Source organism: Carcharhinus amblyrhynchos, chromosome 34 (assembly GCF_965287045.1).
Source record: "Carcharhinus amblyrhynchos chromosome 34, sCarAmb.v2.hapA, whole genome shotgun sequence".
Classification (NCBI taxonomy): Eukaryota; Metazoa; Chordata; class Chondrichthyes; order Carcharhiniformes; family Carcharhinidae; genus Carcharhinus; species Carcharhinus amblyrhynchos.
Genome location: NC_137357.1, coordinates 17,308,388 through 17,331,351, shown reverse-complemented (window position 1 = coordinate 17,331,351; position 22,964 = coordinate 17,308,388). Strand labels below are relative to the sequence as shown.

The 22,964-nt window shown below is 47.4% G+C and overlaps 1 protein-coding gene across 1 annotated transcript in view; it reads left to right on the top strand.

The window, feature by feature from the left end:
• The first annotated feature begins 201 nt into the window (after positions 1 to 201).
• Positions 202 to 22,964, top strand: part of slc23a2 (solute carrier family 23 member 2) — a 60,913-nt gene continuing 38,150 nt past the window's right edge. The window contains exons 1-2 of the mRNA XM_080217163.1: positions 202 to 482; positions 20,206 to 20,304. Of these exons, the coding sequence (XP_080073289.1) occupies positions 375 to 482; positions 20,206 to 20,304 (207 nt within the window). The 5' untranslated portion in view covers positions 202 to 374. The remainder of the gene's footprint in view (positions 483 to 20,205; positions 20,305 to 22,964) is intronic.

Sequence of the window (22,964 nt, the reverse complement as noted above, 5' to 3'; positions counted from 1 at the left end):
ACAAATGGCCTGATGCAGTGGGAAATTGTGAAATGTAATCTCTTTATCCCTGCCCAAGTGGGAATTGTTCTTTCTGATGTGAATGTATACTGGGCTTTGGGAGGGGAATACACCTCACGCGTGGAACACCAGGCTGTGTCCATTTTGGGGACATTTACTGACGGATGTTTCTTTTACAGAGAAGGTCACCCCACACACACACACAGACACACACAGATCCATGTGCAGATTATGATGGCCGTGATCCTCTGCGCAGTGTGTGACATGTATGTGGTGTGACAGAGGGTGTGTGGGAGACAGAGGGGAGGCCAGAAGCTGTGGTTCCCAATCCATCCTGATCCTCGCTCACACTGTCCTGCTCGACTCTGGAACCCATGGGAATCGGAAAGAACACCACATCCAAAGGTACAATGGAGTCAGCTGCCTCTTCTGACAGCAAGTATGATGATGAGAAGCGTTCGACTTCCTTCTTTCCAATCCCGGTAAGAGACTGCAGCGATATAAGTTTCAAGTTTATTTATTGGTGTGACACATGGGCTTACGTTAACACCGCAGTGAAGTTACTGTGAAAATCCCTGAGTGGTCCACACTCCAGCGGCATCTGTTTGGTCATCCAGTTCACTGGACTGGAGCATGATCCAACCTTGCAGATAGATTGGGCAGCGCAGTGGGTTAGTAACGCTGTCTCACAGCACCAGGCTCGGGTCACTGTCTGTGTACAGTTTGCACATTCTCCCCTTCGCTGCGTGGCTTTTCCCCCCCACAGTCCAAAGATATGCAGGTTAGGTGGACTGGCCATGTTAAATTGCCATGCGAGGTGGATTGGCCATGCTAAAACATCAGGGGGGATTAGCAGGGTAAATATACAGGGTTATGGGGATCAGACCTGGGTGGGATTGGGGTGAGTGCAGACTCAATGGGCTGGCTCCTGCACTGGAGGGATTCTATTCTATTCTATTTGACGTTGGGACATCTGACCTAAAAGCTGCTCTCAAGGAGAGTCTTAAAGGGAGAAAGAGTCAGGCAGAGATTGAGGAAGGGAGTTCCAGGGAAATGACACAGTGGATTAGCACTGCTGCCTCACAGCACCAGGGCCCTGAGTTCGGTCCCCAGCTCGGGTCACTCTCTGTGTGGAATTTGCACATTCTCCCCTCAGCTGCGTGGGTTTTCCCCCGACAGTCTGAAAGACATGCTGATTAGATGCATGGGCCGTGCTAAATTCTCCCTCAGTGTCCCCGAGCAGGCACCAGAGCGTGGCGACGAGGGGATTTTCATTGCAGTGTTGATGAATGCCTCTTGGCGACACTGATAAATAAAGTTTTGAAACAGAACTGGGAAGCCCGGTCACCGGTAGAATAGTCGGAATGAGATCTGTTCGAGGAGTCAGAATTGAAGGAACGCAGAGTAATCTGGCTGTATGTTGGGGCTGAGGAGGTTACAGCAGAGTCGTGGGGAATGGGGGGGATTGAACTTGACTGAGATATCATCAATAATGTTTGCTTTGTCAGTGAAGGTGCTGTGTGGGATATTCCGAGAGAGGTCCCTCACAGAAAGGCAGCCAGGATGGGATGATTTCGGTGAAAAATACCATCATCTTCCCCGTTAATGTGGGACAGGACAGTCCCTGTCCGAGGGCCCTGTCTTTGTGCCAAGCCTGGAGCTCATCCTTGCTTCCCTTCCTTGTCCCTGACACAGGAGGCAGCCAGCTTTGCCTTGCAGTGAGCACAGGGGACGATGTACGTCAGTGTCTTTGGGAGCAGTGATAAAACAGTGTCACCCCTGTTGTGATAAGCAAACTTATCTCACCAATACTGTTGACATGGGTGCATCACACTGTTTAACGTCAGCAACTCTGACACGTCTCCTTGTCAATTGTCAGTTTTGTGCGATGAATTACATCGATGCTTTTGACCCCGACACTGCAAACTAGAACATCTGAACTCCAGAATCTTCCACGATGCCTGATTGATTGCTTCCACACTAGGCCAGCATCAAACACTCAATAGATCTCTAACGTCAATTGGAATTTGAAATGGTTCTTGAAGATACATTCTGAAAAGGAATAGGGGAACTGGGTCAGCTCAGACAGGTGTTCCTGAACCTGGCAGGACAGAATGAGGCCATTCGTGCCTGTGCTGGCTCTGTGGAAGAGAGATCCAATTTAGTGCCATAATCCAGCCTTTTCTCTCCTATCAGATTGCTTTCGAGTTGAGGGGGCAGCAGTCTGATCCTAGGGCAAATTGAAGGCTGGTACTTGGGCGCAGCGCTGCGGGGGCACTGCTCTGCTGAAGGTGCCATCTTTGAAATCATACGCTTGTTCGGGGGGTGTGGGAAAGATCCCCCTGGCACTATTTGGAAGTGGAGGAGGGTGGAGCGTTCTCCCTGGTGTCCTCAGTAATGGTCCCGTTAAAAAAACAAGCCCCGGCAGATCATCTGGTCGTGATCACATTGCTCTTTGTGGGATCTTCCTGTGCACAAATTAGCTGGTGTTACAACGGCAGCTACTCTACCCCCCTGGGCATTGCTGCTTGATTCCAAAGATGAGGGATTTGTCGTACAAAGAAAGATTGAACAGTTTAGGCCGACACTCTCTGGGACTCAGAACTTTGAGTGGAGATCAAACTGAGGGATACAAGATGATAAAAGGTCTGCATAAAGTAGACATGGAGCAGAGGCTTCCTCTTGTGGGCCATTCTGGGACAAGAGGTCATCGTGCAAGGATAAGACATGAGGAGAGAGTATTTCTCCCCAAGGGTTGTGAACTGTGGAATTCACTCCCCCAAAGTGCGGTGGGTGCCGGGACAGTGAGTAAATTTAAGGAGAAGTCGGTTCGATTTTTAATCGGTAATGGGGTGAAGGCAGGAAAATGGGGATGAGGAGCAGATCAGCCATGATCGAATGGCGGAGGTCGATGTCCATAACCCCCCCTGTATTTACTCCACTAAACCCTCGAACCCCCGGCACACTAAGGGATAATTTAGCAAAGCAATGCACCTAACCTGCACGTCTTTGATGTAAGAGTTTTCTGTGTGGTCTCTGCGAGAGTGCAGAGATGGCAGAGTTGGGGGTGGTGGGATGGGTACAGAGTATCTTTGAGTAGGAAGACGTATTGAGTTAACAACAGCAGGGACAGTCGTGGATCCCAAAGCTTTCTTGCTTTCACGTGTTGCATAAGGGTGACACTTGTTCCCTACCTCTGGAGAATTTTCCAAGGGAGTGCTTACGATGCCCAAAGCAGGTTGATTCTCCCCAAATATATCCTTCCTTCAGCCAGCGTGACAGGACGCACCTACCTCCTTGACAGTGCTTCTCTCCATCTCCCAAAGTAATTCCTGAGTTAAGCCTTCAAACCAATTTCTTGTGAAGTGACTTGTGATGCTTCTGGCTCACATCCAAGACCCAAGTTCTATCATTCTGACTTCTCATTCCACCACTGACTTGAGCTGCTCTGGATCTGCCGCCCTAATCCTCTCCACCGCTTTGTATCTCTATCTCTCATTCTCCCTTCCTTCAAGACTCTTCTGCAAACCAATCTTTTGGCCACTTATCGTAACATCTGCTTATTGAGCTGTTGTTTAAATTTTCCGTTGTGTCCCGTGCTTGGTTGCAGTTCGGTGCAAATGTACTTTGTAGGTTGTGTTACACTTGAAAGGGATAGCAGCATATCAGGAAGGGAAGTGGAAGTGTGGAATGGGACCCAGTCTCGGTTTCGCTTTGGCCAAGAGTGGAACGCAGCACACACAGCCCTCATGTCACCAAACTTTCTGCCCATGTATACCCGCTCCCATGCACCGGGAATAAATAGATGAACCGTAACAATCCCGTATGAGCCATATTCACAGCGTAAATGGGGGAATATCAAGCGCCTATTCGAAGGGAACTGCAATAATCACGGAAAATTTCAATCTGCGTATTGATTGCCCAAACTAAACCCGCAAGGGGAGCATAGAGGAAGATTTTGTGGCTGTATCAGGGATTGCTCTTAAGAGCAGTATGTTGTGGAACCGACGCAGAATCGGGCTGTTTTAGATTTTGTTTTGTGTAATGAAGAAGGATTAATAAGAGATCTTGTGGTTAAAGTTCCCGTGGAAGGTAGTAACCGTTGTGAAGTTGTGGAGAATAATTGTAGACTGAGAGGTGGGAAGTTTGAATTTGGTGTCTGTGAAATGTTAAAGGGAAAGCATTGTGTGGTCACGTTGGAAGGTGATGCTTCTTCTCTGCTTGGAGACTTTAAGTCAAAGTACACAGAGACCCCAAACTGAAACATTAGTATTGAAAGGCCAAGCAGCAGTTTTCACCAAGACAACAGGCTTTTGAACTTAGCCAATCAATTTCAGTCAGGCACTTGGATACCAACAACCTATTCAATTTAAATCTGATGCTTTTGACAACCTGGGACCAATCCAATTGTGGGAAATATTGATGTGTCATCGTGAGTATAAAAGAAGGAGACCAGGGGGACAAAAAGGGGAGAGCAACTGCCACCTGCCTAAGCTAACAGCTCTCAATTCTAGAACGAGAGACAATCGCTGGCTCTTATACCTTCATCTGTGTCTTAAGAGAAAGGACCATCCAGATAGCGAAGGCATCGAGGAAGTTCCAGACAGAAGAATCAACAGAGAAGGCCCAGAATATTCTGGAAGACAAACAACCTGGTTATTTATTATGACTAAATTATAACTAAATTGTTAATTTGGAGAGTGACTAAATTCTATTTTTGTTGATGAGTGGGAATTGTATACATCGGAACAGCATTCCGTTAGAATCCTGTTTTGTTCGGAAATGGTTAATAATTAGCAGAGATTTACTTGGTTTGTTAATAGTTTAATTTGTTCAGTGTGAGCTAGATAAATAAATTGTTACGAGTTGATTTGAGAGGGAATGTAAGGGATTTATTTTGTATTTAACATCAGAAGCCGCTGAAGATTAGGCTCTTCTCTCTCACTTTTCACAGATTATAGGGCGAGTAAGTGCTGTTTGCGTGTTCGGTGTTAGTTCTCAGAGGGGGGATAGATGGCCACTTTATAAAATAACCTACAATCTGATAGAATTCCGGATATAGTTTGAGGGTGAACACCACCCAGGGTCTCCAACTTAAATAAAGGCAATGATAATGGAACGAGGGAGGATTTGTCTGAAGTGAACTGTGTAAACAAGCTAAGACACAGGTCAGTGGATGAGCAGTGGCAGATGTTCAAACAGCTGGTCCAGAATACACAGCAGGAGTTTATCCCAATCAAGGAGAGGAACAGGCAAAATCCATGCTTAATACAGGAAGTCAGGGATAATGTTACACTGAAAAGCAGCACATACAAAATGGCAAGGGATAGAGGACTGGGAAGTATTTACGATCCATCAACAAAAGATTTAAGAGCTCATAAGAAGGAGGGAAAATGAATTTGGAGAGAGAACTTTCGGTAAGAGTTTGTCTGGATATTTAAATAGGAAGTGCGTGGCTGCAGTCCATGTGGGACCTGTACTGAACAAGGTGGGTGAACTGATGACAGCAGACAAAGAAATGGTGGATATGCAAAATAATTTTTTTTGCATCAGTCTTAACTTAAGAACATTTGCAAGATCTTCCACAGTGATCAGATGGGCTGATTCCAAATAGCATGGTAGGACTTAGTCTATCCCTTGTGATTGGGATTTCTATATTCGAGAAACTCAAGGGGCTAAGTCACCAGGACCCGATGAACTGCGCACCAAGGTTTTAATGGCAGTGGCTGCAGAGACAGCGGAAATTTTCCAAACACGCTGGATTCTGGGAGGGTACCAAAAGATTGGAAAAGAGCCGATTGTTCACAACGGGAGTGTGTCAGGGAAGTATAGGCCAGTTAGGTTTAATATCTATTATTGGCAAGAGAAAATAGCTAATGATTGAGGAAAGCTGAATATAATCTAGCCCAGTCAACGTGGTTTTATTGAAGATAAATCATGTTTGATGCATTTGCTCAAATTGTTTGAGGGTATAACAGGGAGGTTCAATAGAGGGGAACCAGTGAAGGTGATGTATTTAGATTTCCCAAAAACAAAGAACAAAGAAAATTACAGCGCAGGAAGAGGGCCTTCGGCCCTCCAAGCCTGCACCGACCACGCTGCTCGAGTTAACTGAAACCCCCGACCCTTCTGGGGACCATAGCTCTCTTTTCCCATTCTGTTAATATGTTCGTCCAGCCGTCTGCCTTTAAAATTCACTATTGTATCTGCTTCCACTCCCTCCACTGGCAGTGAGTTCCGGGCATTCTCCACCCTGTGTTTTTAAAAAAAACTTGCATTTGATAAGGTTCCACATCAGAGGCTGGTGCATGTATGAAAGCCCATGGAATTGGAGGAAGTGTGTTCGCATAGATTGAAAACTGGCTGTCAGATAGAAAACAGAGTTGGAATAAATGGCTGCTTTTCAGAGTGGCAAGATATAATTAGTATTGCACCGATCAGTTTTTGGCCCATAATTGTTCATCACTTTCATACTTTCTGTTCCTCCCGACAAGTCATGAAAGGTTTACAAATTTGCCAGTCATATGAAGATGAGTGGAAGGGGATGTAGTGATGAAGATGTTGTGATTTTTGCAGTGGGGATACAGATAGACCGGGTGAAAACCTGACACATGGAGTTGAAGGTGGGGGGAAGTGGGAGGAATCCAAAGGCAGATCGTGATCTAAATGGAGCGAGACTGCGGGTGAGTGAAGTACAGAGGGATCTGGGTGTTCGAGTGCATGAATCTCACAAAGCGAGCAGGCTAACAGGTAGTTAATCAGGCAAATGGCATTTATTGCAAAGGGGTTGGTGTTTAAAAATAGGGAGGTCTGGTTGCAGTTGGACAGCGTGCTGATGAGGCCTCACCAGGAATAATCTGAAAAAGGATGCAGGACCATTGAATGAGTCCAAAGCAGATTCACCAGGTGAATTCCTGGAATGAGAGGGTTGTCCTATCAAGAGAGACTAAATAGTCTGGCTCGGTATTGCTCAGAGTTTGGAGGAGTGAACGGTGACCTTATTTAAACGTATAAGATCCTGAGGGGACTTGATAAGATAGATGGTGAGATGCTTCAGACTCTCCCGCGAGTGAAAACAAGGGGACAGAGCTACCAGATAAAAGGCCAGTCACTTAAAACTGATGTGGGTACAAGTGTCCTCCCTCAGAGGGTGGGGAATCTCTGCAATTCTCTGCCCCAAGGGTGGTGGAGGCTGGATCATCAGCAAGTGGAAGTGGAGAAATATTTGATAGATTGTGGAATGGAGGGCTTGGGGAAATGGTACAGAAAAGGAGTTGAGGCTGGTATAGATCAGCCCTGACAGGCTGGTGGCCCCCTCCTGCTTGTATCTCTCGCTCTCGTTATAACACACACGGCAATCTCTTGTTTGGGAATTGAGGAAGGGCAGAGTCATGAACGCGCGATACACTCGAAGCGGTTGTGATCTGGAATACACTGACCTCACAGATGGTGGAAGCAGATTGACTGGCAACTTTCCAAAGACAACCAGAAGCAGTGCTTGAGCGAGGTAGAAATTTGCAGGGCTCTGGACAAAGAACAGACAGGGCGGTGGGACAAGTTGGTGGATGTCGACCCAAGAGCTGGTGCAGGCGTGTTGGTGCGTGCTGCATTGAATTCTGAATCTCTTATACGGGAGTGTATGCCGCTCCTCCGTGTCACTGCAGTGCTGGGGTGGGAGGGATTGGGATTCTGCCGACTGGCAGATGCTTGGAGCTCTGTCTGATGGAACCGGCGCTGTGCTGATGGTCATTGGCCCCGGTGGTTTGGTTCGTGCTATTTTGGCTCTGCCGCAGCATGTGGATCTGGAGGGGACTAGGGTGCCAGGGTTAGAATGTGACAGCCATGAGGATGGAGAAAACCGCTCAGAATTCCTGTACGTTACATGCATTAGAAATTCGAAGCAGGAGTAGGCCATTCGGCCCTTTCTCATGTTGTCTGTCTGTCCGTTCGTCCTTTGAACAAGGCTCCCAGCAAGAAAAGCGCCCGTTGTGAAAGAAGATTTGATTTATAGGATTTGTTATTGTCACATGTATTGGGATACAGTGAAAATTATTATTCCTTGCGTGCTGTACAGACAAAGCAATACCGTTCATAGAGAAGGAAAGGAGAGAGTGTAGAATGTAGTGTTCCAGCCATAGCTAGGGTGTAGAGAAAGATTGGCTTCATGTGAGGTCATCCATTCAAGAGTCTGACGGCAGCAGGGAAGAAGCTGTTCTTGAGTCAGTTGGTACGTGGCCTCAGACTTTTGTATCTTTTTCCCAATGGAAGAGACAATGTTTGGGGTGCGTGGGGTCCTTAATTATGCTGGCTGCTTTTCTGAGGCAGCGGGAAGTGCAGACTGAGTCAGTGGATAGGAGACTGGTTTGCGTGATAGACTGAGCTACATTCGTGACCTTTTGTAGTTCCTTGCAGTCTTGGGCAGAGCAGGAGCCCAGACCAAGCTGTGATACAACCAGGAAGAATACTTTCCAGGGTGCATCTGTAAAAATTGATGAGACTCGCAGTGGACTTGCCAAATTTCCTCAATCTTCAGAGAAAGTAGAGGCGTTGGTGGGCTTTCTTAACTATAGCGTCAGCCTGGTGAGAGCCAGGACAGGTTGTTGGTGATCTGGAAGCTCTCAACCATTTCCACTTTGAAGTAGAGAGGGGCATCTCCTCCACTACCCTTCCTGAAGTCAATCTCCTTCATTTTGCTCGCAGCTGAGGAGAAATTATTGTCGTTGGGCCAGTTTCTCGATCTCTTTTCATCTCATCATTGTTTGAGATGTGAGCCACTAAGGTGGTGTCGTCAGCAAACTTGAAAATAGAGGTGGAGGAGAATTTGGCCACCCAGTCATCGGCGTATCAGGAGCATCAGTAATGGGGCGGGAATATTCTCCTCAATTTGTTCATTCAGAATGATGTTGCAAATTACTTTGTCTGCTAAGCGAAAGATTACAAAACTATGATGAGGTGGAGGTGGCTTGTAAATTGCCAGAGGGAGATGAAGCTGAATAGTTTGTGTTCTGATTAGATGCTAGTAATTATTGGCCTTTAGGGCACGTTGGAACATCTTCCAGCTGATGTTAAAATGGGAGGGAGTTTGTGCGCATCAAGCTCTCACCAATAGTGAAGGCACGTTGGCCATGAATTCTCTGATGTTTGGAGTGGTCTGTGTCAGTGCCTGCTCCCTCTGATAGTCCTTGCTGCTACACTGGGAAAGTCAGCCACGTGAGGCTTTTCACCGCTTTCTTTTTCCACGCGTGGCAATAACATGTTCTCTTGCAGATCCAAAGTTCTGGCACCCACCACCATGTGTACACGATACGATGGCATGGTGGTTAACACTGCTGCCTCACAGTGCCAGGGACCTCGGTTCAATTCCTGGCTTGGGTCACTGTCTCCGTGGAGTCGGCACATTCTCCCCATGTCAGTGCGGGTTCCCCCGGGTGCTCTGGTTTCCTCCCACAGTCGGAAAGACGTGCTGGTTCGGGTGCATTGGCCATGCTAAATTCTCCCTCAGTGTAACCCGAACAGGTGCCTCGAGGCTGGAGGATTTTCACAGTCACTTCATTTCAGTGTTAATGCAAGCTTACTTGTGACGCAAAGAAATGAACTTTGTCCAAGGTGGAGCTATGGACTGGTGGCCAGATGTTGCCAGTGTACTGTAGCTCAGGAAGACAGGCTTCCATTTTGCATTGCTGTTTATCAGTAAAAGGTATTGGAATAGAATCAGAAAAAGCCTCTGGGATTGGGGTTCTGCTGTGATTATTTTTGCTGCAATAGTCTATGAATAGAACAGCCAGGCCGAGGGGATAGGACAGAGCCGTATAACCCTCAGTCACTGCCTTGGCAAGAGAAACATGAAGATATGAGGAGACCATTCAGCCCCTCAAACATGTTCTGCTGGCCAATCAGACCACAGCCTTTCTTTATATACCCCACCTTTTGGTGATGAAAAGGAGAGCTGTTTTTTTTAATGTGTATAAATCCATAGGAAAGGCTCTCCTGTGAATTCATGCATCAGTCAACTGCTCACTTAAAGTCTTGTCATTTTCTTCATTCACTGCATCCAGTTCATTGCCGTTTGTGTCAAAAATAAATGATGTTGGATAATTGTACTGCAGTTCCCTGAGGAACATGGAATTTCCCCTTTGGAGTGCCTTGGAGCAGTTTGGGGAGGGGGTTGGGGGGACACATTTGTGGGACGTGGGCACACTGACTGGGCCAGCGTTTACTGCCCATCCCCAGTTGTCCTTGTTCAGAGGGCACGTTGCCGTGGCTGTGGAGTCGCAGGTAGGCCAGACCGGGTAAAGATGGCAGATTTCCTTCCCTAAAGGACACAAGCGAACCAGATAGGTCTTTCCAACCATCCACGATGGTTTCATGGTCATCTGTAGATTCTTAATTCCAGGTGTTGTTTTTAAGCTGAATTTGAAACGGCACCATCTACCGTGGCGGGGTTGGAACTCGGGTCCCCCGGAAAATTAGCTGAGTTCCCTGATTTAATAGTCTGGTGATATTCACAGCTGGGCCATTGCCTCCCTCACTGAGAAGGCTGCAGGACACTGGGATACTGAAGGGGAGGAGGAGAAAGTCAGGGACTGTCAGTACCAATGGGTTCAAGGACAAGGATCCAGCTTCCTGGGGAAGAAGTGGAGAATTCCTCGCAAAGGAGTTACACAGAAAAATTCCAGGCTAACCCTAAGGGAAAACTAGCAGAGAGGAACAACTCAATCCAGGAATGTGAACAGTCCTGTCACATCCAGTTCATTTGTATCCTAATCGGAATGTCTTTGGTGATCATTTATTTACAACATGTATTAATAATTAATTGTACTGTTTTTATCATGACACTGCCTGCTGTATGGATATGAAACTTGAGCTTCCCACCCAGGTCACAGTTTAAAATACTCAGTCTAGATGTGTGGCTCTGCACAAACTGGGGTCAAGCGAAGAGACTGACTGGATGGTTCTTCAGACAGCGAGCATGTACTTGATGGGTTGAATGGTCACGGGCCTCTCCTGCTGGCTGCTGACACGTGCAGGTGTTTGTATACTCCCCCAGGTTTTGTTTCCAAATGTGCTACCGGATATTTGCCTTCACTGAGTTGGCACCTCAGACGTTGTTTGTTGAGAGACAGGTCCCGAGACGCCTTGTATATTTGAGCAACATCAGTCACTAATGATTATCAGATGAGAATTTGTCACGCCGCTCCTCCAATACTCACTTGCCTGCTCGTTCATCTCATTGCTGTCTGTGGGAGCTTGCTGTGCACCCATTCGCGACTGCCGATCTTCCAACAATTCATGATGTGGAGATGCTGGTGTTGGACTGGGGTGGGCACAGTAAGAAGTCTCACAACACCAGGTTAAAGTCCAGCAGCTTCATTTGGAATCACGAGCATTCAGGTGAGTGGAGGCGAGTTCACAAACACAGTATATCCAGGTACGGACAGTGTGCACGGAGAAAGGGCGAACAAACTTTTCACCTGTGATTATCCCTCTGCCCACTTACACTGTTCATATCTATAAAGACTTGATTAGCTGTAAAGACTTGCATTGCAACCATTCTTCACATTCCAATCTGTAATGATCTTAGAGTTGTGTCTATCTCTATGCTCTGTTTGTGAACCTACCTCTCCACTCATTTGATGAAGGAGCAGCTCTCCAAAAGCTCATGATTCCAAATAAACTCGTTGGACTTTAACCTGGTGTTGCAAGACTTCTCACTGTGTCAACAATTTGGGCATCCTTGGGCGTGCTTTGAGACATCCCAAGGTTGTGAAGGGTGCTATAGCAATGCAGCTGTTTTCCAAAGAGGCTCTCCAGGGTTCCAGACCCCCAGCTATCCAAAAGGCGTGCTGGTTGGGTACGTTGGCCATGCTAAATTGTTTCCCTCAGTGCTCCTGAGCAGGCATCAGAGTGTGGCGACTAGGGGATTTTCGGAGTAACTTCATTGCAGTGTTAATGTAAAGTTTATTTACGAGTCACAAGGAGGCTTACATGACCCAATCTGGGAATTGAACCTGGGTCCCTGGCACTGGGAGGCAGCAGTGCTAACCACTGTGCTGCCCCAATGAAAGCACACTTGTGACACAAATAAAGAAACCTGGAGGGAGATCTACAGAAGAGCAGTGGGAGGCGCTGAAAGATGAACTGGGGAGGGTATCGGCCCCACCGGTTCCCCCTGAGGGTAATAGGAAGGTGTAACAAACCCAGAGACGTTCAGGGTACCAGGAGAAGGAAGAGAGAGAGGCTTTTAACAAGGATCAGGGCAGTAAGTCTGCGGAGGCGTGAGTGGAGTACAGAAAGTGCAGAATGGAGCCAAAGGAATCAATTCGGAGAGCAACGAGGGGATATGAGAAAGCTCTGGCTGGTACAAGTTGGGGAAACTCCCCAGGAATTCTGTAAAGTATATCAATGGGAAGAGGATAACCAGGGCAAGAGTCGGGCCCCTTCAGGACCAAGGGGATAACCTGTGGGTGGAGGCAGAGGTAGGGTGTTAAATGGATAGTTCACATCTGTCTTCACCCACAAGAATGAAGAGGTATTTCTGGAACTTGGGGAGAAGAGGCTGTGGAGAAAATTATCATGGGGAGTGGGAAGATACGGGTGGCCTTAAAAGTGGACAAGATCTCCAGGTGCGGATGAGTTGTGGCCTGGGCTGTTGAGAGGCGACGGAGGAAATTGTCGGGGCTCTGACCCAAATCTTTAATTCCTCCCTGGCTACCGGGGAGGTGCTAGAGGACGGGAGAACAGCAAACGTGGCCCCGCTACTTCAGAAAGGTTGTGGAGGTGGGCCAGGGATCCACAGACCAGCGAGTCTCACATCTGTGGGTGGGAAACTTCTGGAGGGTCTGGAGTGCGCTGCCTGGGCGGGGTGCCTCACGTCCTTGAACAAGTACCTGGATGAGTACTTGGCACACCGTAACATTGCAGGGCTGGCAGCTGAGGTGCCAGACTCGATGGGCCTCTTGTGCACTGCGGGACTCTGAAACCTATCTCGGCGAGAGTGGGCGGTCGTCAGAAGCCCTGGGGTAACGAACAGCGATGTGTGTTCAGATTGACTCTGATATGTTGCAATCACAGGGATTGGACTGTTTATCGCCGCTGTGTTCGATTCAGCACACCGCACCCCCACCCCGCTCTCCGTCTCTTCTCCCCCACCCCCTCCAGCCTTTACAAGATTTATAAAGGCAGACTGGAGCTCAGACACATTGAGCGATGAGTCAGCAGTATGTGTTCATCACATGTTTTACTGTACGTTGCTCAGCCTGTATGGAGCAATTAGCAGTCTGCTGCTCTCTTTCTCTCTCTATCCCCCTGCCTTGGAAAGACTGTCCTTTCAGAATCCTTGCTCTGTCGTTGCAACATCTGCATTCACGTTAAGTTCATTTGGACCTTAGGGGGTTTCTCTGACGCTGGTAAGGGTTTGCACGTGCACACGCACTGCTAAAAACCAAGTCCACCTGCACAGCGCGGAACTGCCCAAGGGTAATGACTGATGGAGCTTTACAAAGCACCTTTCGTCACCTCACAACGTTCCCCCAGCACCCAACGTGTTGAGGGGGAGAAAAATGTGGAAATCCAACTTGTGATCAGCAACGTAATCCTTCTTCTGGCAACATGGTGGCACAGTGGGTTAGCACTGCTGCCTCACTGTGCCAGGGATCCTGGCTTGCATCACTGTCTGTGTGGAGTTTGCACATTCTCCCCGTGTCTGCGTGGGTCTCCTCTGGCTGTTCTGGTTTCCTCCCGCAATCTGAAAGAATTGCTGGTTGGGATGCATTGACCCAAAGAGGCGCGGAGTGTGGCGACTGGGGGAATTTCACAGTAACTTCACTGCAATGTCAATGTAAGCCTCACTGGTGACGCTAATAAATAAACATTAGCTTGTGGCTCCCAGTCATTGAAAAGAATCTCACTGTTGGAGCTTTCTTGCTCAGTGCACACGCTGTCATGTAATGGTGAATGCTGTAGCAGCCTGGAGGCCCACGTTGTACAGTGGTTAGTACAGCTGCCTCCCAGTCCCATGCATCGTTGCCTTGTGGCATCTGTTGAAATGCACCCCCCCCACCCCCCCAACTCCCCAACCCTGCAAGGAGGGTCCCCGAGATACCGACTGAGCATTGAGTTTTCTCCTGCTCCTGTGAAATGTCTTGGGATTTTTGTGATGTGAAGGGTGCCATGGATATCCAAGCTAACATTGTTTACACACAAGCGTTGCCCAGACTTTGTGATGTTGGGTTTGGTGATTGAAAGGATTGTGTCTGGTGTTCTGGAACCAGCTAAAGAGCAGGGCGTGTTAATTAAAGGATTAATTGATGATCTCAGAACGAAGGTAACCCGAGGAGCACGATATCGTTGAATTTTATACCCAGTTTGAAAGGGAGAAGAGTGGATCTAAGACTAATATTTGGAATATAGCGTTCAATTCTAGTTGCCACACTACCAGGACGACGTGGACGGAGTACAGAAAACATTTAACAGCGTATCGCCCAGTGTGGAGGGCATTAGCTGTGAGGAGAGGTTGGAGAAACTTGGTTTGTTCTCAGTGGAGTGACGGAGGTTGAGGGGAAACCTGAAAGAAGTCTACAAGATTGTGAGAAGCATGGACAGACTGGATAGTCAGAAGCTTTTTCCCAGTGTGGAAGAGTCTGTTACGAGGGGGCACAGGTTTAAGGTGCAAGGGGCAAGATTTAAAGAAGATGTACAAGGCAGATTTTTTACACAAAGGGTGGTGGGTGCCTAGAACTCGTTGCCGGGGGGGAGGTTAGTGGAAGCAGAGGTTTAAGGGGTGTCGTGACAAATACATGAATAGGATGGGAATAGAGGGATCCAGTCCCCAGAAAGGGAAGGGGTTTTTGTTCATTCGGGCAGCATGGTCGGTTCAGGCTCGGAGGGCCGAAGGGCCTGTTCCTGTGCTGTCATTTTCTTAGTTCTTTGTTCTATTTTAAACTTAACTAAGGGCAACCATCTGCACGTGAAAGCTGAGCTAGCTGAAGTGAACTGGACTGGGGGATAGATCAGTGGAAGAATTTTTCAGGGCATGTTTCAGGATAATTCTGTTCCTGCTGTTTCACAAAATATTCCAAAGGGAGGAGCCACCATCCATGGGGAAACAAGGTGTAAAAGAAAGCTATTAAACTTAGAAATGGGCAAAGATGAGTGGCAGGTCAGCTGATTGGCAGAGAATGAATACAAGCTTAATCAGGACAAAGAAATTAGAGTATGAGAGGAAGATAGCTGGATGTGGAAAAATGGACAGTAAGAGTTTACACAGAAACAGGGAAAGAGTCAGTAAAATGAGTGTTGATGTTTCAGAGAATGGGGCGTCACTCGGAGTTAGTAATGAAATGGCAGGTCAAATGAACAAATGCTTTGCTTCTGTCCTCACGATCAAAGATACAAAAACTATTCCAGTAAATGCTGGAAATCAGGAGGTGGAAGGAAGAGAGGAACTTGGTGAATTGCAGTCACGAGGGAAGGGGGAGCTGCGTGTGAGCTGACAAGTCCCCAGGTCCCGATAGACTTCACCAGAGGGTGTTAAAAGCAGTGGTTAATCAGATTGTACACATGTTGGCGTTAATTTTCCAAAATTCAATCGATTCCGGAAAGGTTCCGTCAGACTGGCAAGTAACAAATGTGACCCCTCTGTTCGAGAAGGGAGAGACACAGTCAGAAGTCTCACAACACCAGGTTTATTTGGTAGCAAACTCCACTAGCTTTTGGAGCACTGCTCCTTTATCAGAAGTTCTGTTCACAAACAGGGCATATAAAGACACAAACTCAATTTACTAAATAATGGTTGGAATGCAGATCTGGGATGGAGGCAGGCAGGGAGGGAACTTTTGGAACAGAAGTTTGTTTTCTGTAACAGGGAAGGAGCTGGATTCAATCATTAACAGCTCAGGACTAAGGCAAACTGAAGGTAATAGGGATGAGTCAATATGGTTTTGTGCAAGGGAGATCAGCTATAACCAATTTATTGGAGCCCTTGGAAAGAGCATGCACATGATATGGATAGAGGGGAACCTGTAGACATCCTGTACTTGGATTTCCAGAAAACCTTCGATTCAGGAGCAACATCAGGTGTAGGGGGTAATGTAACAGCCTGGATAGAAGGTTGGTTAACAAGAAACAGAGTATGTTAAAATGTGTCTGTCTTATTGACAGGATGTGACAAGTGAAGCCCTGCAGGGGTCTGTGCTGGGGCGTCAACATTGAACAATTTATATCAATGACTGTGATAAGGCACAGGAACAAGTCTCACAACGCCACGTTGAAGTCAACCGGTTTATCTGGTATCATGAACTCTTGGACCACTGCTCCATAATCACCTGAGACTTGCCTGATCAAGGAACAGTGCTCCAAAAGCTTGTGATACCAGATAAACCTGCTGGACTTTAACCTGGTGTTATGAGACTTGTGACTGTGCTCACCCTAGTCCAACGCTAAGATAAGGCACAGTAGCTAAACTTACAGATGATGTAAAGACAGATGGGAAAGTTTCTTGTGAAGAAGACATAAGGAAGTTGGCAATGGCCTTGTGGTATTACCACGAGACTATTAATCCAGAAACCCAGTTAATATTCTGGGGTCTCGAGTTCAAAGCCCGCCACGACAGCTGGTGGAATTTGAATTCAATAAATAAAATCTGGAATTAAGAATGTACTGATACGTTGAAACCATTGTCGGAAAAGCCCACCTGGTTCAATAATGTCCTTTAGGGAAGGAAGTCTGCCATCCTTGCCCATTGTGGCCTCCTTGTAACTCCAGAGCCACAGCAATGTGGTTGACTGTCAACTGCCCTCCGATGCTGCACCTTATCGAATGTTTCCTGGAAATCCAAGTACAGGATGTCTACAGGTTCCCCTCTATCCACAGCAGGTGCATGCTCCTTCTAAGGGCTCCAATCAGTTGGTTATAGCTGATCTCCCTTGCATGAAACCATGTTGACTTGTCCCAATTAGCTTGAGCTTGTCTTTGTCCTGAGCTGTTAATGATTGAATCCAGCTCCTTCCCTGTCACAGAAAACAAACTAACTGCCAATAGTTCCCTCCGTGCCTGCCTCCCTCGCAGATCTGCATTCCAATCATTATTTTGTGAATTGGGTTTGTGTCTTTATATGGCCTGATTGTGAACAGAACTCCCACTTACCTGACGAAGGGAGCAGCGCTGTGAAAGCGAGGGGATTTTGCTACCAAATAAAGCTGTTGGACTTGAACCTGATGTTGTGAGACTTCTTACTGTGTCTCTCCCTTCTTGAACAGAGGCAACTAGGGATGGGCAATAGTGATGCCCATGTCCATGAATGAATGAAAAAAAACAATGGATACAGGCAGGTTGAGTGAGTGTGCATAAATCTGGCAGATGGAATTGAATGGAGGAAGATATGAAGTGATGAAATACGGCAGGAAGAGTTTTAAAAAGAAGGCATGACCTAACTAGAGAACAGCGGCAGTGTAATTCAGGTGTGGCAGTTCACTAGTCACACAAGTTTGGCATTCGGGTACGGCTGATAATTAAGATGGTGAATGCAAAGTCACCCTTTAACGTGAGGACAATTGAACAAAGGATGCTGTGTTTGAGTTTGACAGGGTATTGCCGAGTGCACATCCTGAGTACTGTGTGCAGTCTTGGTCTCCTTATTTAAGGCAAGATGTCAGTGCTTTGGAGTTGGTACGGAGGAGACTGATAGCTGATATGAGGAATGCGAGGACAGCACGGTGGTTGGCACTGCTGCCTCGCAGCGCCAGGGACCCCGATTCGATTCCCGGCTTGGGTCACTGCCTGTGCAGAGTCTGCACGTTCTCCCCGTGTCTGCGTGGGTTTCCTCCCACAGTCTGAAAGACGTGCTGGTTAGTTGCTAAATTCTCCCCAAGTGTACCCAAACAGACACGAGTGTGGCGATTGGGGAATTTTCACAGTAACTTCATTGCAGTGTTAACGAAAACCGACTTGTGACACTGATGAATGAAAAAAGGCAGACTGAGATTCTTTTCACTGCAAAAGAGTGAAAGACTTGATTGAAGTATATAAGATGCTGAAAGACCTTGAGAAGGTGGACGTGGGAAGGATGCTTGCTTTTGTGAGTGAGTCCAGAGCTTTGGGGAGGGAGGAATCTGTGTTGAAAATAGGAGTTGCCCTTTTGGCACAGAGATGGGGAGAAATTCCTTCTGAGGGTTGTGGGATTTGGGAAGTGTTGGGGGGGTGTGGAGGGTCGGTCAGGGTGGATAGGTTCTTGTTGGACAGGGGAATCACAGTTCTTGGGGGAGTCGCTGGCAATGTGAAATTGAAAAGCCTAAAAGAGATCAGCCCTGATCAGCATCGCTCTTCTGAAGGGACTCGGATCATGTGACGTGTTGCGTGTAGATTGCGTGTCCTATTCTCCGCCCCGTTGTCGTGGAATGGAATTGGGTCAGAGCGGGGTCATTGTGACATAGCCATACACAAGATCAGGGTTACCTCTGTGGAACTGGCTTGCTGCTGTGCTGGAGAAGTGCTGTTTAAAGCCAGTCAGTGTACGGGCCCTGGGTTTCTGTGCTCGGGGGTGGGCATTGGACTGGTTATGAGCAAAGAGACTTGTTCATCCAGCTGGGGCTATGGGCTGTTTGGATAAGTGTTGACAGGGTTAATGTTTGATCTTCAGGGAGGAAGTTGGAATAAAGGCGTGAGGCTTTGTGTATTTTGCACTGCGTGGATAAGCACATGGTGCAGAGTATGAATAGAGTATGCAGTGTTCTGTAATGACATAAGGGGATACGAAGGCTGCAGCATTCTCAGTGCAGGCACTTCCTGGTTAGTATTCATTGCCTCTTGTAGAAGGAAGGAGCCTCTCCAGAGTTGAACCTGTTCCTCTCTCTCACACACTGCCCGTGAAAGTTACGAGGAAGACGCACTGCTCTCTGATATGGCCTCCTCTTGACATAATGCTGTCACGTAGCATAGCCAAACTGAGAGACTGCTGGGGGGAGCGCAAAACAGCCCGAATTCCTCACAACTTCAATCTTGTGTCAGTCACTGCCACTCACACTCCAGTGCAGAAGGAGGCCTTTTGGCCCATCCAGCCTGGTCTGACGACAGGTCCTATCCCCGTAACCCCATGTGTTTACCCTGCTCGTCCCCCAACACCAAGGCAACAATTTAGCGTGGCCAATCCACCGAACCGGCACACCTTTTGTCGCGTGAGAGGAAACCGGAGCACCCGGAGGAAACCCACACAGCTCCGGGAGAATCTGTAAACTCCACACAGACTGTCACCCAAGGCTGGAGTCAAACCCAGGTCCCTGAAGTTGTGAGGCAGCAGTGCGAACCATTGTGCTGCCCATGATGTCCTTGGATATCATTGTAGCTCTTCTAAGGTCCCAGCCACACGCTGAAGTTCTCCATCCCTACGATAAAAGTGCCAACTCCAGAGCCACAGCAATGTGGGTTGACTCTGAACTGCCCTCTGGAATGGCCTCGCAAGTCACTCAGTTACATTTCAGAAGGCACCTCACCATCTCCTTCTCAAGGGCCTCTGGAGATGGGCAACAACTTACGCTCACTTCACACCACTGAACTAGAAAAAAAAATCAATGTCTGGTATGAACCTGGCTTTGTGAGTTATAGTTCCAGTCTTACGCAGAGGTCGTTGGTAGATTTTAAGATGTCAGCTGGTAGTTCAGATTGATTTGGAGGAATTTCTACAGCTGAGTAAAGCCAAGAACATGATCTTTTGTCCTGATGTGACCTCCAGCAAACTGCCCCCTGATATTAGCTGGGCATCAGGAATAGTTGATCCAGATTTGAATTGTTTGGGATGAAGGAGCCTTGGGGTACGGCCCTTGGCCAGGGATGAAGACATCACGGAGATGTCCATCCGAGCTTTGTCCTCAGCTCCCTTGTTAGCGATGATGGACCTGTATCTGGATAAGTCCCAGGTGAAGGAGTCAGGAAGAGAACTAGTTTGAAAGGTGGGGAGGAACGACTTTACTAATGTGCAGTCACCTTTCTTGGAAATATTGTTGTGCTTTGTCCGTGCGCTATAAGGTCTAGTAAAGCCTGGGTAGCCGAATGGCCTCCTGTCATGATTGTGAATCTGCCACCTTGCTTCCTGGAGCGAGGTTAGATTCTGCCTTTGATTTGAGGGTGTAGATTGATGAGATACTGCTGTGGAACCAGTGACACTGTCTGACCATGTATATCTCTCTCTCTCTCTCTGTCTGCCCTGGATCACAGGTGGTGATGAATGGAGCTGCTCCAACCAGTGGTGAACAGGACACGGAGATCACAGAGCTGATGGCTGTCTACACCAAACAGAACAGTGTGGCAGACAAGGTAAGATTGACACTCACGGCACTGGGATCCACAAGCTTGCATAGAGCAGAGGAACTGGCGACTGTGGGGAGGAGGGAGCTGAATTTCAAACAGGAACTGGGATGAAGACTATCTTTATCGTGTTGTGAGTGGGAGAGTTGACTGTCACACACTGATGAATCACTGGGTGAACCTGCCAATGTCCTCCTTGTTGTGGAAAAATTTGAAAAGTGAAAGGTCGGACGTGATGCTCAGTTCTTGTATCTTGGTGACGATCTGTTTGCTGAGAGCAGCAATTTGTTCTGTAAACGAGATAGCTGAATGCCTCAACCTTCCAGTGAGTTTAGGAATGCAGAGGTTGCAGCATTGAAGGAGAGCTATTTGGCCTTTTATGTCTGTGACAGCACGTCCAACCCAGTCCTGTTCTCTGTATTGGACGGTGTTGACATTGGGATTCACTTGAAGCTAGCCTTCAGTTAAGCTCTTGTGTTCTCCAGCGGCTCCCTCGACTCACTCATCTCACCTTCAGGAGGGTTGTTTGTTTGTTCTGTTCACGTCTCAGTGTTGATAGAGCAATCCATTGGATATTTGAGGGTTCTCTTCCTTGCCTCCTCTTCTTCCATCTTTCCTCCAATCAGTTGCTTTTTGGAATTTTTAAAAACTTTTATTCATTTGTGGGACATGGGTATCGCTGGCTGGGCCAGCATTTATTGCCCATCCCTCGTTGCCCTTGGGGGGCAGTTGAGAGTCAACCACTTTGCTGTGGCTCTGGAGTCACATGGAGGCCAGACCGGGTGAGGACGGCAGATTTCCTTCCCTAAAGTACATTGTTTCTCTGGTAATGAACAGTGATTTCATGGTAGATTCTTAGTTTTTTTTTTATTGAATTCAAATTCCACCATCTGCCTTGGTGAGATTTGAACCTGGGTCGCCCAGACCATGACTCTGGGTCTCTGGATTACAAGTCCAGTGCTGATATCACTCCGCCACTGTTTCCCAGGGAGTGTTGGTGACAGTATTTATCAATAATCTCCAGTGAGTTTTCTCACTCACTAACTGGGATATGTAGGTGGAGAGAGCAATACTACCTTTATAAATTTGATATTTCGGTATCTGGTGACTCTTGGCAATGCTCACACACCTACCATCATGCTCTTCCAGTTTGTAACTGCTGATGTCCCATTTCTTAGGCAAATAAAAAGTATTTGAAAATATGCCACCGCCACCACTGATCATAGTCATGTTGAATTTCATCGGTCAGAACATTGAATACAGGGAGTTGGGGGACCTTGTTGAAGTTGTACAAGACATTGGTAAGGCCACACTTGGAATGCTGTGCACTGTTCTGGTCACCCTACTATAGAAAAGATATTATTAAACAAGAAAGAAAACATTGACTAGGATGCTACCGGGACTTAATGGATTGAGTTATAAGGAGAGGCTGGATAGACTGGGACTTATTTCCCTGGAGTGCAGGAGGCTGAGGGTGACCTCAAAGAGGTCTATAAAATAATGAGGGGCACAGACCAGCTTGGAAGTCAATAACTTTTCCTAAAGGTAGGGGAGTCAAAAACTAGAGGGCATAGGTTTAAGGGGAGAGATATAAAAGGATCCAGAGGGGCAATTTTTCCCACAGAGGGTGTTGAGTGTCTGGAACAAGCTGCCAGAGATGGCAGTCGAGGCAGATGCAGTTTTGTCTTTTCAAAAGCATTTGGGCAGTTACACGTGTAAGATGGGGATAGAGGGATATGGGCCAAACATGGGGAATTGGGATTAGCTTTGTGGTTTAAACAAAATAGCGCATGGACAAGTTGGCAGAAGGACCTGTTTCCATGCTGTAAGCCTCTGATTCTACTGCAGTCTTGGGTCCTCTTGGCAATGCCCAGACAGACACAGACACAGCCATACTCCTCCAGTTTGCACGTATTGATGCCCATTTTCTTTGGCAAAGAAAGACCATTTGGAAATGTGGCTCCACTGCCTCTGAGTGATGGTTGTAGCTGGTTCCCTGAGTCTGGATAGATAATTGGTACCCATCTCCCATGGGCCCAGGTAGGCCTGCCTTCTGTGCGATCCCCATCCCACCCTTTTGGGATTTTTACATTCCAATGTTAGCCCGTTGCCGGGTAAGCACCGTCAGGTGGATGAGCAGAAGGTTGAATGATGTTCAGGTCACAGGTACAGGTTGAGAGGCGGCAGATTTAAAACTGAGATGCAGAGGAACAACTTCTCACAGAGGGTGGTGAATTTGTGGAACTCGCTGCCCCACAGCGCAGTGGAATCTGCATCAATGGTTTCAAGGAACAAATAGTTATATTTCTAATTTTAAAAAAAAAAGGGATGAGGGGATATGGGGAGGTGGATTTGAGACCAGAGAGAGATCAGCCCATGATCTGATAGCATGATGGAATGGGCTCAAAGAGCTGAGTTTGCCTGTTTCTGCTCCTCGTTCCAATGTCCAGACATTCAGGAGGTTAATGCTCTGTCAATGGCTTGGGTGGAGCCCTGAAAGCTGATCTGCTGACTGTGTTCTCAGGTGAAGCTCTGTGAGGATAAATGTTGTGCTGTGTGCCTGGGGCCCTGGTTTAGTGAAAGCATTGCAAACACTGTAACCCTCGAGCCTTTGGAGGTGGGAGGCTGTGTTCTGTCCAGTTGTCACAGACCTTGGCCAACACCACCTT